This window comes from Artemia sp. Qi Xiang Cuo, chromosome 7 (assembly GCF_049724085.1).
Source record: "Artemia sp. Qi Xiang Cuo chromosome 7, ASM4972408v1, whole genome shotgun sequence".
Lineage (NCBI taxonomy): Eukaryota > Metazoa > Arthropoda > Branchiopoda > Anostraca > Artemiidae > Artemia > Artemia sp. Qi Xiang Cuo.
In genome coordinates this window covers 3,844,363-3,860,094 of record NC_142800.1, presented here as the reverse complement: position 1 = coordinate 3,860,094, position 15,732 = coordinate 3,844,363, and the positions used below count along the sequence as shown (strand labels likewise).

The 15,732-nt window shown below is 32.6% G+C and overlaps 1 protein-coding gene across 1 annotated transcript in view; it reads right to left on the bottom strand.

Moving 5' to 3' along the window:
• The window catches only part of LOC148949874 (uncharacterized), a 75,753-nt gene that overhangs the window by 38,528 nt on the left and 21,493 nt on the right, over positions 1 to 15,732 (bottom strand). Inside the window, exon 2 of the mRNA XM_089091556.1 lies at positions 4,771 to 4,851. Within this exon, the coding sequence (XP_088947682.1) occupies positions 4,771 to 4,851 (81 nt within the window). The remainder of the gene's footprint in view (positions 1 to 4,770; positions 4,852 to 15,732) is intronic.

The window sequence follows — 15,732 nt, the reverse complement described above, 5'->3', positions numbered from 1 at the left end:
TTTTTTCAAATCCCTAGTAGACTCGTGGAAAATCCCTAGAAATCCCTATTTTCAATACCAAAATCCCTAAAGGTTTCCCCGTTTTCTGATTTCTCCAAGTCACAAGCCTTTTTATGCTGACTTTTAATAGCATTTGTTCAAGACGACTTATTTTGCAACTCAAGACCTTTTACTGGTACCAAAATATCTTCTTTTTTATATCTTCATTTAAAATCATGCTTTGTATTTATCGACTAGTTAAGTTCGGTTATGATTTATAGATTCCAGTGCCAGATCTCAGATTCTGGACCATATGAATATATTTTTTGTCCGTTATTTTTTCCTTCTCTATTGTTTTTTCTTTTTTTTGCAGCCCCCTCGTTTTTATTTGAATTGTAACGTAGGATTGGCATGAATGGTTTCCAACCGGTCGCTTTTGTAAAAAATATTTTTTTTTGGACTTTTTTGATATTGAATTGTCTTAGTTGTCTAAAAAAATGTCTGAAAAAAAGAAAAATTTATCTGCCGAGGGATCTGTCAAAAGGTGACTGAAATTATAATATTTAAGGATAGAAAATTGCTTAGAATGTGCTTTGAGTAATACAAAAAAGGTAAAATATGAATCAATACTTAGGCATTTCTCACATTCGTGTAGTAAGATGCAGCAAGGCAAAATAGACTAAGTAAGAGAAATAGATTTCAATTCTGTTTTTAAAAATTTCAATTTCAAAACAGATTTCAATCCTGTTTTCTGCTGCGCGTGACCAATCAGAGAGCTTAATTGGTTGCTTCAGTAGGTCAGTGGATATGGTGGTAAAAAAATATTTTCAACATTGATGAGAATTTGTCTCATCCACTCCTGTTCCATTTGTTTCCATCCTATGAGACTTTCCCATACTTTCAAATAAAGGGTGGGAGGAAATCAGGCCTTAGTGATTGAGCTGATACAGGGTCAACCATTTCTGCATATTTGTAAATGTGCAGAGATTCAATGGAAAAAGATTGTGCAGCTCTGCGCCATGAAATTCAACTGCGTCATGGGGCATATCTGGATCTGATTCTAGTGTCAAGAGAGAGACCTGCCCATTCGGACCTAAATAAATACTATCGAGAGGAAGGTAAACACTTCGGTCATTCACATTAAGTTGAAATGCATTTGTTGATACATAGTCCTTCTTCATGAAGCTCATAGACAGTTCCTTGATAAGAGATTCAGTCACTAGTTTCAAGCGATAAAACAGTGGTTTTTCAGCTTGAAAAAGTACATTAGATTCAGTAACCAATCCCAATGCAAAGGCAACAAATTCAGACATGCACTTCATGACTGGGTTGTATACAAGCGTTGGCCACAGGTGACTTTGTACTGCGGTGAGTTGTTAGGAGTAGTAATAGTAACAGTTTTAGCGTAAAGAGCAAGGTATTGAGGAGGGGGAACCCTTCATATACGGAATAAATCTATGAATATTAATACACAAATTTTGTTTTAATTCTCATGTACGGTGAGCCAAAGTCGGACCTGCATTAGCTAAAAAAACGTTCAGAAATTAAATTAGTTTTTTTTTAATTGAAAGTAAGGAGCGACATTGAAACTTAAAACAAAAAGGAATTATTGTTTTAATTGTTTTGAATAGTAGATTTGCGACAGAGTCAAACTTTAGGATAATGAGTGAGGAATTGAGGAGGGGACAACCCTTTTTATATACGGAATAATTTCTGTTCGTTTTAAGTTTTAATGTCGCTCCTTACTTTCAGTTAAAAACAGCTTTTTTGTATTTAATTGCAGATAAGAGCTTGAAACCTCTATAGAATAGGAAGTTATTCACGCTCATTAGGCATTTCAATAACAAACAAGATAATTTGGAGAATTATTGGAGTATCGATTAGATATTAAAAGTAAAAACTAAAACCATTAAACAACTCCTAGAGGAGATACCCCAACCATTAAACAATTCCTAGAGGAGATACCCCACCCCCTTCAGGGGAGTAAGTCCAGCATTTTATTGGGGACAAGAGGGGTCCATATCCGGATATTCAAGGGGCATGGACTATATAATAGTTATTTTCTCCAAATTATTGGGAAGGGGGCAGCTGCCCCCATCCCGATACGACACCCCTGCCCCCTTACTCCCTACCGACTTCAATCATCAAACTATAATCGATTAACCTATCTAGTTATATTGCAAATTTTATTATTGAAAGCACCAAGCCGTATTTTCTTTTTCAATAATTTCTTTTTCGTTTCAGAAAATTATATTTAATGCCTACCTACCTTCTTTTTTTCCAATGACTCCACTGAAATCTTTTTTGGAACTGATAGATATTAGAGAGTGAAAAACCTTAAATATGAAGAAAAAATTTTGACCTGAGCAAATGTTAGGAAATAAGAAGTATAGAACATATTTGCAATTTTACGATTTAGTAGGTTTTCCTATCATTTTGATGACAACGCTCTGGAGTCTTTCTATTTCTGATATGGTGCGAAATTAGAAGTTTTAAAGGCGGTATATTTGCATAAATGTTAATTTGGAACGTATTGGGAGGTGTAATGGACCTCTATTTTCCTTTTTTTATTAGTTAGCCTCCTGTATGACTTATTTGATTGAATAATGAATCTATGCCTTATATCTTGAAAAGTCACTAGATTTAAGAAAAACCTTAGAAATTCCTTTAAAAATCCAGAATACTTGGAAAAATCCCTAAAAATCCCCAAATCCCTAAATGAAAAAAATTGCCCCTAACAGACGTCAAAAATCCCCATTATAGGGGGGAAATCCCTAGAATGGAAACACTGCCTGATGTGTACATCAGTATCGCGCATGCGAGAAGGCGGATTATGAGTCTTGTGTGGTTCTAAATCTGTTTCACACTTTTTCAACGTAGAGTATAGCCTTTGTCGATACTCTATATTCTGTTTACTATGAAGTAGTAATAACATCAAAAATAAGAGTTTATTACAGAACCCTTTATTTTTAAAGGTGGTGTATATTCCAAACAATCTTAAATAATCTGCTGCTATTTGACAGTTATATTTTTTTTAATAATTACGACTCTATTTTTAATCTGGATTAATTCAGTTATTGCTGTAATCGTTGCAAGGTCACTAAGTGATATAAGTGAACTGTAATAAGTCGGTGGTTTGGGCCTCTTAAAACCACATTGCATCCCAGCTCAAGATAAATTCACAAATTTAACGTCTATTGGCGATCCTGCACTGTTTCCAACATATAACAATAATCATATAACACCATCATATAATCATATGATATCATAAATAAAATCATACAATTATCATATAATTTTGTTGGTATTCCTTCAGGAGAAAATTACAATATTAGTATTTTTAAGCCATTTATCGAACTGTTATATTTTCTTCTTTCATATACTCTTTTAGAAATTTGGGACCTGAGAGTTGAACGGTCTTAGTATTCGAAAACTCATTCTGGGAAAAACACAATTAAACAATTTGGACGCTCCACAGTTCAGTTAACAAAATTGTAAACAACCTAATTTTTCTTCGGCAGGTAATGATGGTGAGAAGAAATAAGCAGTATAGGATACTTTTACTCATAGTTTAATTTTTGCTTCCAGGGAAAGTATTGACGGGGTCAATTTGGAGAAACACCGAATTTTCGTTGCTAAGCTACAGAGAGTTTCACAGAGTCCATACACATACCATTTGAAAGAGCAGAAAAAAATGCGTTAAATGGCCGGAGACCTTTTCGACTTTTGTGCTCCTCTCCTCTAAATAAATTCCCTCATTTGTGCCTCGTCAGATGTCTGACATAAGAAGGAATACAGGCTCAAACACAGGAATTGGGACGCTGGAAATAAAGGCCGGAGGTAGCTTTAATTTCTAGCTGCTAATTTTCGTTCGGATATACCAATCAATCGTAAAACTAGTAGTGCTAATTCCTATTCCATTGAAGATAGTTTTGATAGCCTCAAATGGCATGTAAATTTTTGCACAAGTATAATGCTAGAACAGCATTAATTAATTCTGTAACTGACAAGCTCTAACATATTTATTCACTATATAACCTGTCAGTTTTCTATGACGGTTAATTTCCACTTAATGCCAATTTCTATAGAATTAATAATTAATAATTCAGAAATTATATTAATTCAACTAACATAGAATTAATAAATCAGAAAACGTTCAGTAAGGTAAGGTCTTCAGGGGGATTGAGAATAAGAGTATGTTTCTCTGGGGGAAGCCCAAGAAATAAGTTTTAAGGCGCAGCATTCAGATTTTGGTAAATTGTAACCGACTTTTATAAAATATTCTTCGGTGTTCTTTTTTGGTGGTATCTTGGAGAAATATAGCCACAGTTATGCATTCTCCTTATGAGACGTTTTTATTTAATTATTTGGCCTATCGATCAAGGCTGTAGCTTGCAAAATAAAAATGCGTTCTTGCAAATCTACAAAATAAAAAAAAATATACAGCTGCAACCAAAATTATGTAATAAAATATTAACTTTTAGTTATTATATGTCATGGTTTGTTCTTTACAAAGTTTCAGATATCTGTGGAACCATGATACTGATTGAACTTATAAAACCTCATTTATAAGGAAAGATACCAACCCTCTATGTAATTTCTTGTTATTTACGCCAGTAGATTTTCCTTATCGTTCAAACCAAGGGATGTTAAGTATCCTATATAGAGGTTTCGGCCAAGGCAGTTCATTTACAAAAGAAATAAACAATTCAAAAGTACCTGATGGCCCCGGCAATCCAGGTTTTCCATCTGATCATCGACGTCGTTCTGGTCCTTGAACTCCTGGCAGACCTGGAAAACCTTGTTCGCCCTTTGGTCCTGGTAGATCATCAAAACCATTCTCTCCATTGTCTCCCTTCGGTCCAGGAAGTCCTAAAATAATATCTCAAGGTGACAAAAATAGATAATAAAAAGTCAAAATACTATCACTCAATAACCAAAGGAGTTATATCAAAGCTTCTGACACTAAAAGCTTATCTTATTAAAATGGCAGACAGAGTGTATGCCTGACACCACCTTCTTTGGAGGTGATGCTGGTGGGGCTCTGTGTCCTTATAGACTTTAGTAGAGGGAGAGACTTTGATACCGGATATTATTTCTTCAGATGACATTTCTTTCGTCATGGAATCGAAAAGATGGAAGGAATCCATACATGTCTGACGATTCTATTTTTTCTCATCAATAATAAATCATTTTATTATTGAAATAAATAAATCATTTTATCACAGAAAGCAGGATTTCAGATGTTCTTTTAAATGTCGTTAAACGCAAAACATAGTAATAAATAAGAGGAAAAAACTTACCACCGTCCACCCCTGTTTAACCTATCACACATTGCCCAATGTTTTTTACAAGTTGCCCAAAAAAACAAGTTTTTTTAAACTGAAAGTAAGGAGCGACATAAAATTTAAAACGAATAGAAACTATTCCGTATATGAAATATACGTATTCCGTATTTTTTTCTTCTGAGGAGTTGATGTCCCCTGAGTGTTTATTTCAAGGTGTATGGTTGTTTTCTTTGTGCTTTGACTCCCAGGCCTCAGGTATGTTCTCTTTTTAATATTGTATGTTATTTGGCTATTGTTCTCTTTTTCTTTGGTTGTTGCGGATAGTCTGTATTTTTTTTATCCCCCTTGTATCCCTTGGAGCCCCTTTTGGAGCCTTTCGAGTGGAATAAAGATATTATATTTCCATTTTGTATTTTTTGGTGAATAAAAACCCTGAAAGGGGATGTCCCCTCCTCTACGCTTCGCTCTTTATGCTAAAGTTTTCTTTTATTGTTTTAAAAATAGAGTGGTGAGAAACAGTCAAACTTTACCGTAAAGAACGAAGAGTTGAGGTGGGCACATCCCCTTTCATATACGGAATAATTTCTGTGTTTTAATGTCGCTTCTTAATTTCAGTTAAAAAAATTTGTTTTTTTTATTTCATTTCTGAACGTTTTTAAATTAACGCAGGTTTTGATTTTGGCTCGACGTATATGAATAATTAAAAGGAAATATGCATATTAATTTTACTCTTTTTTTTGGCTAAATGGCTTTCTTGAAAGTTGCTTAATTTTATTTACGAACTATTAGTAATAAATATACGTAACTTACGAATTAACTTACGTAAGAGAACTTCTATATTCGTATTTTATTATTACTTATATTAGGGGGGCTCACCCCCTGGTCAACACCTCGCTCTTTACGCTATAGTCCGAACTTTTTCCAATTCTTTAAGAATGACCCCTTAATCACAAAGACTGTTAATTAGAATAAATAGCTCTTATGAAAATACTAAAAAATACTTTGGCGTAAAGAGCGAGGTATTGACTATGGGGCGAACCCAATCATATACGTAATAGTTTCTGTTCGTTTTAAGTTTTTATGTTGAAAAGCTTTCACTTGAAAACTTGTTTGTTTTTTTATTTAATTTCTGATCATTTTTGTAAATAATGCTTATAAATCTGGCGCCCTCGTCATAGCAAGTCCCTTCCTCCGGATTAACACTTCCTCCTTGGACAGATCCTCCCCAGTACCCCCCCCCTCAACTACCAGAAATAAAACCCCCCTGAACACGTCTGAATACTTCCCAATAACCAATACTGTATGTAAAGACTGGGCAAAGCTTATAACTTGCAGCCCATCTCCCTGGGACTGTGGGGGATTAAGTCATCCTCAAAAACATAGTTATTATATTGTCCGACCATGCTGAATAAAATGGCTATCTCAAAATTTTGATCGGGTGACTTTAGGAAACAATGAGCGTGGGAGGGGGCCTAGTTGCCTTCCATTGTTTTTGTCACATAAAAAGGGCACTAGAACTTTTAATTTCCGTTTGAATGAGCCCTCCTGTGAGAGGAGGATACTCCCCTACAACCCTCAGGGCAAGGGTACTATTTACTATGTAATCTTGCATTTCAACGAAAGAAATTCAAAATGAACTTTGAAAAATCAAGAGAATGTAACTGTGACAAGGTGCATTTAAACGAAAGAAATTCAAAATGAACTTTGAAAAATCAAGAAAATTTAGCTCTGACAAGGTAAACCATAACAAAACACTACTGAAATATTCCAACTCTCGCATTTCAACGAAAGAAATCTAAAAATTAATTTTGAAAAATCATGAGAATGTAGCTGTGACAAGGTAAACCACGACAAAACACTACTGAAATATTAAAACTCTTGCATTTCAAGGAAAGAAATCCAAAATGAACTTTGAAAAATCAAGAGAATGTTACTGTGACAAGGTAAACCACGACAAAACACTACTGAAATAGTCCAACTCTCGCATTTCACGAAAGAAATTCAAAATGAACTTTGAAAAATCAAGAGAATGTAACTGTGACATAGTAAACCACGACAAAACACAACTGAAAAATTCCAACTCTTGTATTACATGAAAGAAATTCAAAATGAACTTTGAAAAATCAAGACACTGTAACTGTGACAAGGTAAAGCACAGCAAAGCACTACTGAAATATTCCAACTCTTGCATTTCAACAAAATGAATCCAAAATGAACTTTGAAAAATCAAGAGAATGTAACTGTGATAAGGTAAACCACGACAAGACACTTTTGAAATATTCCAACTCTTGCATTTCAAGGAAAGAAATCCAAAATGAACTTAAAAAATATCAAGAGAATTTAACTGTGACAAGGTAAAGCGCAACAAGACACTACTGAAATATTCCAACTCTTGCATTTCAACGAGGGTTATTCAAAGTGAACTTCTAAAAATTAAGAGAATGTAACTGTGACAAGGTAAACCATGACAAAACACTACTGAACTATTCCAACTCTTGCATTTCAACAAAAGAAATTTAAAATGAAGCTTGAAAAATCAAGGGAATGTAACTGTGACAAGGTAAAGCGCAACAAAACATTACTGAAATATTCCAAATCTTGTATTTCAACGAAAGAAATCCAAAATGAACTTTGAAAAATCAAGAGAATGTAACTCTGACAAGGTAAATCACGACAAGACACTGCTGAAATATTCCAACTCTTGCATTTCAACGAAAGAAGTCCAAAATGAACTTTGGAAAATCAAGAGAATGTAAGTTTGACAAGGTAAATTACTACAAAACACTTCTGAAATAATCCAACTCTTACATTTCAATGAAAGAAATTCTAAATGAATTTTAAAAAATCAAGAGAATGTAATTTTGACATGGTATACCATGACAACACACTACTGAAATATTCCAACTCTTGTATTTCAAGGAAAGAAATCCAAAATGAACTTTGAAAAATCAAGAGAATGTAACTGTGAAAAAGTAAAGCGCAACAATACACTATTGAAATATTCCAACTCTTGCATTTCATCGAAAGAAATTCAAAATGAACTTTGAAAAATTAAGAGAATGTAACTGTGACAAGGTAAACCATGACAAAACACTACTGAAATATTCCAACTCTTACATTTCAACGAAAGAAATCCAAGATGAGCTTTGAAAAATCAAGAGAATTTAACAGAGACAAGGTAAAGCACAACATGACACTACTGAAATATTCCAATTGTTGCATTTCAACGAAAGAAATCAAAATGAGCTTTGAAAAATCAAGAGAATGTAACTGTGACAAGTTAGAGCACAACAAGAAACTACTGAAATATTCCAACTCTTGCATTTCAACAAAAGAAATTTAAAAGAACTTTGAAAAATTAAGAGAATGTAACTGTGACAAAGTAAACCACGACGAAACACTACTGAAATAATACAACTCTTACATTTTAATGAAAGAAATTCAAAATGAACTTTGAAAAATCAAGAGAATGTAACTGTGACAAGGTATACAACAAAAAATACTACTGAAATATTCCAACTCTTGCATTTCAAGGAAAGAAATCCAAAATGAACTTTAAAAAATAAAGAGAATGTAACTGTGACAAGGTAAACCTCGACAAAACACCACTGAAATATTCCAACTCTCGGATTTCACGAAAGAAATTCAAAATGAACTTTGAAAAATCTAGAGAATGTAACTTTGACATGTTAAAACAAGACAGAACACTACTGAAATATTCCAACTCTTGCATTTCACGAAAAAAATTCAAAATGAACTTTGAAAAATCAAGAGAATATAACTGTGACAAGGTAAACCACGACAAGACAGTATTGAAATATTCCAACTCTTGATTTTCCACGAAAGAAATTCAAAATGAACTTTGAAAAATCAAGAGAATGTAACTGTGACAAGGTAAACCAAGACAAAACACTACTGAAATAGTTCAATTCTCGCATTTCACGAAAGAAATTCAAAATGAACTTTGAAAAATCAAGAGAATGTAATTATGACATAGTAAACCACAACAAAACACTACTGAAATATTCCAACTCTTGCATTTCACGAAAGAAATTCAAAATGAACTTTGAAAAATCAAGAGACTGTAACTGTGACAAGGTAAAGCACAGCAAAGCACTACTGAAATATTCCAACTCTTGCATTTCAACAAAAGAAATCCAAAATGAACTTTGAAAAATCAAGAGAATGTAGCTGTGACAAGGTAAACTACGACAAGACACTTCTGAAATATTCCAACTCTTGCATTTCAAGGAAAGAAATTCAAAATGAACTTTAAAAAAATCAAGTGAATGTAACACTATGACAAGGTAAAGTGCAACAAGAAACTACTGAAATATTCAAACTCTTGCATTTCAACGAAAGTTATTCAAAATGAACTTCTAATTATTAAGAGAATGTAACTATGACTAGGTAAACCATGACAAAGCACAACAGAACTATTCCAACTCTTTCATTTCAACGAAAGAAATTCAAAATGAACCTTGAAAAAACAAGGGAATGTAACTGTGACGAGGTAAAGCGCAACAAAACATTAATGAAATATTCCAAATCTTGCATTTCAACGAAAGAAATCCAAAATGAACTTTGAAAAATGAAGAGAATGTAACTCTGACAAGGTAAACCACGACAAGACACTGCTGAAATATTCCAAATCTTGCATTTCAACGAAAGAAATTTAAAATGAACTTTGAAAAATCAAGAGAATGTAACTCTGACAAAAAAAGCGCAATAAAACACTACTGAAATATTCCAAATCTTACATTTCAACGAAAGAAATTCAAAATGAACTTTGATAAATTAAGAGAATGTATCTGTGACAAGGTAAACCATGAGGAAACACAACTGAAATATTCCAACTCTTGGATTTCAACGAAAGAAATCCAAAATGAACTTTAAAAAATCAAGAGAATGTAACTGTGACAAGGCAAACCACGATAAGAAACTACTGAAATATTCCAACTCTTGCATTTCGACGACAAAATTCAAAATCAACTTTGAAAAATCAAGAGAATGTAACTGTGACAAGGTAAAGCGCAACAAAGCACTACTGAAATATTCCAAATTCTACATTTCAACGAAAGAAATTCAAAATTAACTTTGATAAATTAAGAGAATGTAACTGTGACAAGGTAAACCATAAGGAAAGACTACTGAAATATTCCAACTCTTGCATTTCAACGAAAAAAATTCACAATGAACTTTGAAAAATCAAGAGAATATAACTCTGAAAAAGTAAACCATAACAAAACACTACTGAAATAGTCCAACTCTCGCATTTCACGAAAGAAATTCAAAATGAACTTTGAAAAACCAAGAGACTGTAACTGTGACAAGGTAAAGCACAGCAAAGCACTACTGAAATATTCCAACTCTTGCAATTCAACGAAAGAAATCCAAAATGAACTTTGAACAATCAAGAGAATGTAACTGTGACATAGTAAACCACGACAAAACACTATTGAAATATTCCAACTCTTGCCTTTCACGAAAGAAATTTAAAATAAACTTTGAAAAATCAAGAGACTGTAACTGTGACAAGGTAAAGCACAGCAAAGCACTACTGAAATATTCCAACTCTTGTATTTCAACGAAATAAATCCAAAATAAACTTTGAAAAATCAAGAGAATGTAACTGTGACAAGGTAAACCACGACAAGACACTTCTGATATATTCCAACTCTTGCATTTAAAGGAAAGAAATACAAAATGAACTTTAAAAAAAAAGAATGTAGCACTGTGACAAGGTAAAGCGCAACAATACACTACTGAAATATTCCAACTCTTGCATATCAAAGAAAGTTATTCAAAATGAACTTCTAAAAATTAAGAGAATGTAACTGTGACAAGGTAAACCACGACAAGACACTGCTGAAATATTCCAACTCTTGCATTTCAACGAAAGAAATTCAAAATGAACCTTAATGAATCGAGGGAAAGTAACTGGGACAAGGTAAAGCCCAACAAAACATTACTGAAATATTACAAATCTTGCATTTCAACGAAAAAAATCCAAAATGAACTTTGAAAAATCAAGAGAATGTAACTTTGACAAGGTAAAACACGACAAGACACTGCTGAAATATTCCAACTCTTGCATTTCAACGAAAGAAATTCAAAATGAACTTTGAAAAATCAAGGAATGTAACTCTGACAAAATAAAGCGCAATAAAACACTATTGAAATATTCGAAATCTTGCATTTCAACGAAAGAAATTCAAAATGAACTTTGATAAATTAAGAGAATGTTTTTGTGACAAGGTAAAACATGAGGAAACACAACTGAAATATTCCAGCTCTTGCATTTCAACAAAAGAAATCCAAAATGAACTTTGAAAATCCAAGAGAATGTAACTCTGACAAGGCAAACCACGACAAGAAACTACTGAAATATTCCAACTCTTGCATTTCAACGAAAAAAAATTCAAAATGAACTTTGAAAAATCAAGAGAATGTAACTGACAAGGTAAAGCGCGACAAAACACTACTGAAATATTCCAAATCTTACATTTCAACGAAAGAAATTCAAAATGAAATTAGATAAATTAAGAGAATTTAACTGTGTCAAGGTAAACCATAAATAAAGACTACTGAAATATTCCAACTCTTGCATTTCAATTAAAGAAATTCAAAATGAACTTTGAAAAATCAAGAGAATGTAACTCTGACAAGTTAAACCATAACAAAACACTATTGAAATATTCCAACTCTTGCATTTAAACGAAAGAAATCCAAAAAAGAATTTGGAAAAATCATGAGAATGTAACTGTGACAAAGTAAACCACGACAAAACACTACTGAAATATTCAAACTCTTGCATATCAAGGAAAGAAATCCAAATTAACTTTGAAAAATCAAGAGAATGTAACTAGGACAAGGTAAACCACGACCAAACACTACTGAAATATTCCAAATCTTGCATTTCAAGGAAAGAAGTCCAAAATGAACTTTGAAATATCAAGAGAATGTAGCTGTGACAAGGTAAACCACGACAAAACACTACTGAAATATTCAAACTCCTGCATTTCAACGAAAGAAGTCCAAAATGAACTTTGGAAAATCAAGAGAATGTAAGTTTGACAAGGTAAACCACAATAAAACACAACTGAAATAATCCAACTCTTACATTTCAATGAAAGAAATTCAAAATGATCTTTTAAAATCAAGAGAATGTAATTTTAACATGGTAAACCATGACAAAACACTACTGAAATGTTCTAACTCTTGCATTTTAACGAAAGAAATTCAAAATGAACTTTGAAAAATCAAGAGAAAGTAGCTGTGACAAGGTAAACCATAACAAAATACAACTGAAATATTCCAACTCTTGCATTTCAACGAAAGAAATCCAAAAATGAACTTTGCAAAATCAAGAGAATGTAACTTTGACTAGGTAAACCACTACAAGACACTACTGAAATATTCCAACTCTTGCATTTCATGAAAAAAATTCAAAATGAACTTTGAAAAATCAAGAGAATATAACAGTGACAAGGTAAAGCACAACAAAACGCTACTGAAGTATTCTAACTCTTGCATTTCAACAACAGAAATCGAAAATGAACTTTGAAATATTAAGAGAATGTAACTGTGACAAGGTAAACCACGAAAAGACACCTGAAATATTCCAACTCTTGCATTTCAAGGAAATAAATCCAAAATGAACTTTGAAAAATTTTAAAAAATAAACGAAAGAAATCCAAAATGAACTTTGAAAAATCAAGAGAATGTAACTGTGACAAGATAAACCATGACAAGACACTACTGAAATATTCCAATTCTTGCATTTCATGAAAGAAATTCAAAATGAACTTTGAAAAATCAAGAGAATGTAGCAGTGACAAGGTAAAGCAAAACATAACCCTACTGAAGTATTCCAACTCTTGCATTTCAACGAAAGAAATCCAAAATGAACTTTGAAAAATCAAGAGAATGTAACTATGACAAGGTAAACCACGACAAGACAATACTGAAATATTCCAACTCTTGGATTTCAAGGAAAGAAATCCAAAATGAACTTTGGAAAATTTGAAAAATAAAAGAAAGAAATCCAAAATTAACTTTGAAAAATCAAGATAATGTAACTATGACAAGGTAAACAACGACAAGACACTACTGAAATATTCCAACTCTTGCATTTCAAGGAAAGAAATCCAAAATGAACTTTGAATAATCAAGAGAATGTAACTGTGAAAAGGTAAAGCGCAACAATACACTACTGAATTATTCCCACTCTTGCATTTCAACGAAAGAAATTCAAAATGAACTGTAAAAAATTAAGAGAATGTAACTGTGACAAGGTAAACCATGACAAAACACTACTGAAATATTCCAACTCTTGCATTTCAAGGAAAGAAATTCAAAATGAACTTTAGGAAATCAAGAGAATGTAAGTTTGACAAGGTAAACCACAACAAAACACTACTGAAATAATCCAACTCTTACATTTCAATGAAAGAAATTCAAAATGAACTTTAAAAAATCAAGAGAATGTAATTTTGACATAGTAAACCATGACAAAACACTACTGAAATATTCCAACTCTTGCATTTTAACGAAAGAAATTAAAAATGAACTTTGAAAAATCAAAAGTAAGTAGCTGTGACAAGGTAAACCATAACAAAACACTACTGAAATATTCCAACTCTTGCATTTCAACGAAAGAAATCCAAAAATGAACTCTGCAAAATCAAGAGAATGTAACTGTGACAAGGTAAACCACAAGGTAACCACGACAAGGTAAGACACTACGGAAATGTTCCAACTCTTGCATTTCATGAAAGAAATTCAAAATGAACTTTGAAAAATCAAGAGAATGTAACAGTAACAAGGTAAAGCGCAACAATACACTACTGAAGTATTCCAACTCTTGCATTTCAACGAAAGAAATCCAAAATAAACTTTGAAAAATAAAGAGAATGTAACTATGACAAGGTAAACCACGACAAGACACTACTGAAATACTACTGAAATACTACTGAAATATTAGAGAAGATATTATATAGAAGAACACTGGGGCAACCCAGAAATCCCCCGCGTGCAGAACATTTTCTCATGACATGTCAAAAAAATTGTTTTTTTACCCACCGTGCCGAACAGGAGATCAGGGAACCCGCCTGATCTGACGGGCGGACGCCGCACAGTGTCTAAACTGAAACATATCTCAAAAGTTTGAGATATGTCATGAGAACCTAGCGTGCCGAACTTGTTATGCCCTCAACAGGGTCTTCTTTCCCCGCAGACGTTACTTGTACTATCTGTCTTGGCTTTTCTCTGTCTACAATTACCCAGCCCAGTCTTGATGCAACCTATTGCCCAAAATACTTGATAAATTCAATTCAACCTAACCTAACCTGTCTTGGCTTTTCTCTGTCTACAATTACCCAGCCCAGTCTTGATGCAATCTATTGCCCAAAATAATTGATAAATTCAATTCAAAATCAACGAATTTTATAAAGAAGACACTACTGAAATATTCCAACTCTTACATTTCAATGAAAGAAATTCAAAATGAACTTTAAAAAATCAAGAGAATGTAATTTTGACATGGTAAACCATGACAAAACACTACTGAAATATTCAGACTCTTTGCTACTTTTGCTACTTTTGCTACTTTTGCTAGGATTTATGACTCTTTGAAACTTCACTTTGGAATTCTTCCTAGCGTGATACAATTTTTTACTTGATACAAAGTTTAACATTGTATTTCATTACATTTAATCTATACAATTTTTGACACATTTTATGCAAATTTCAAACCTAAGATTTATTGTTGCAATTGTAACACACTGTTTCGCTACATTTTAAATTTGACAATTAATTGTTACTTAAATTGTTTGGGCTTACATTCTGGACACTTTTACTAGGAAATTTTTTTGGGGTACTGGAAATTAATTCCATTACATATCATCGTTCCCATTCTTAACGATGTCCTCTTCGTTGTATTATCCTACTCTTTCTGCTCTTTTAAATTTTAATCTCGCTTCCCCCCTTTTTTTGACTTGGTCTTTGTTGCTTTAATTAACTTAGCCTTGGTAAGATATATATATTTTTTTTTCATGTTCCCGATTATTATACTAGACTACATGTATTAAAAAATCACCTTAAAGTCTACCAAATATACGCTCTATTTGACGAAAGGGTCAAAGAGTTTCTATTGACTAACACATTTGATTATATGATTATGTAATAATTATTGTTCCCTCCAACTGATACTAAAATTACTTAACTTGATATGCTAATAATTCTACATAGTTCTAACTAATTAAGTACTGCCTTTGCGACTATTTTATCACTTAAAATGGTACATATTTGCTTTTTCTCTAAGCTTAACTATACTTCCACCTGATATTATAATGATACGATACGTAACTGATATCAAGGCACTAATGTATATATAAGATAAATGATTGGAAATAAAAAGTTTCACAATATAATTTTTTAAACTTTTACGTCTGATTGCAACATT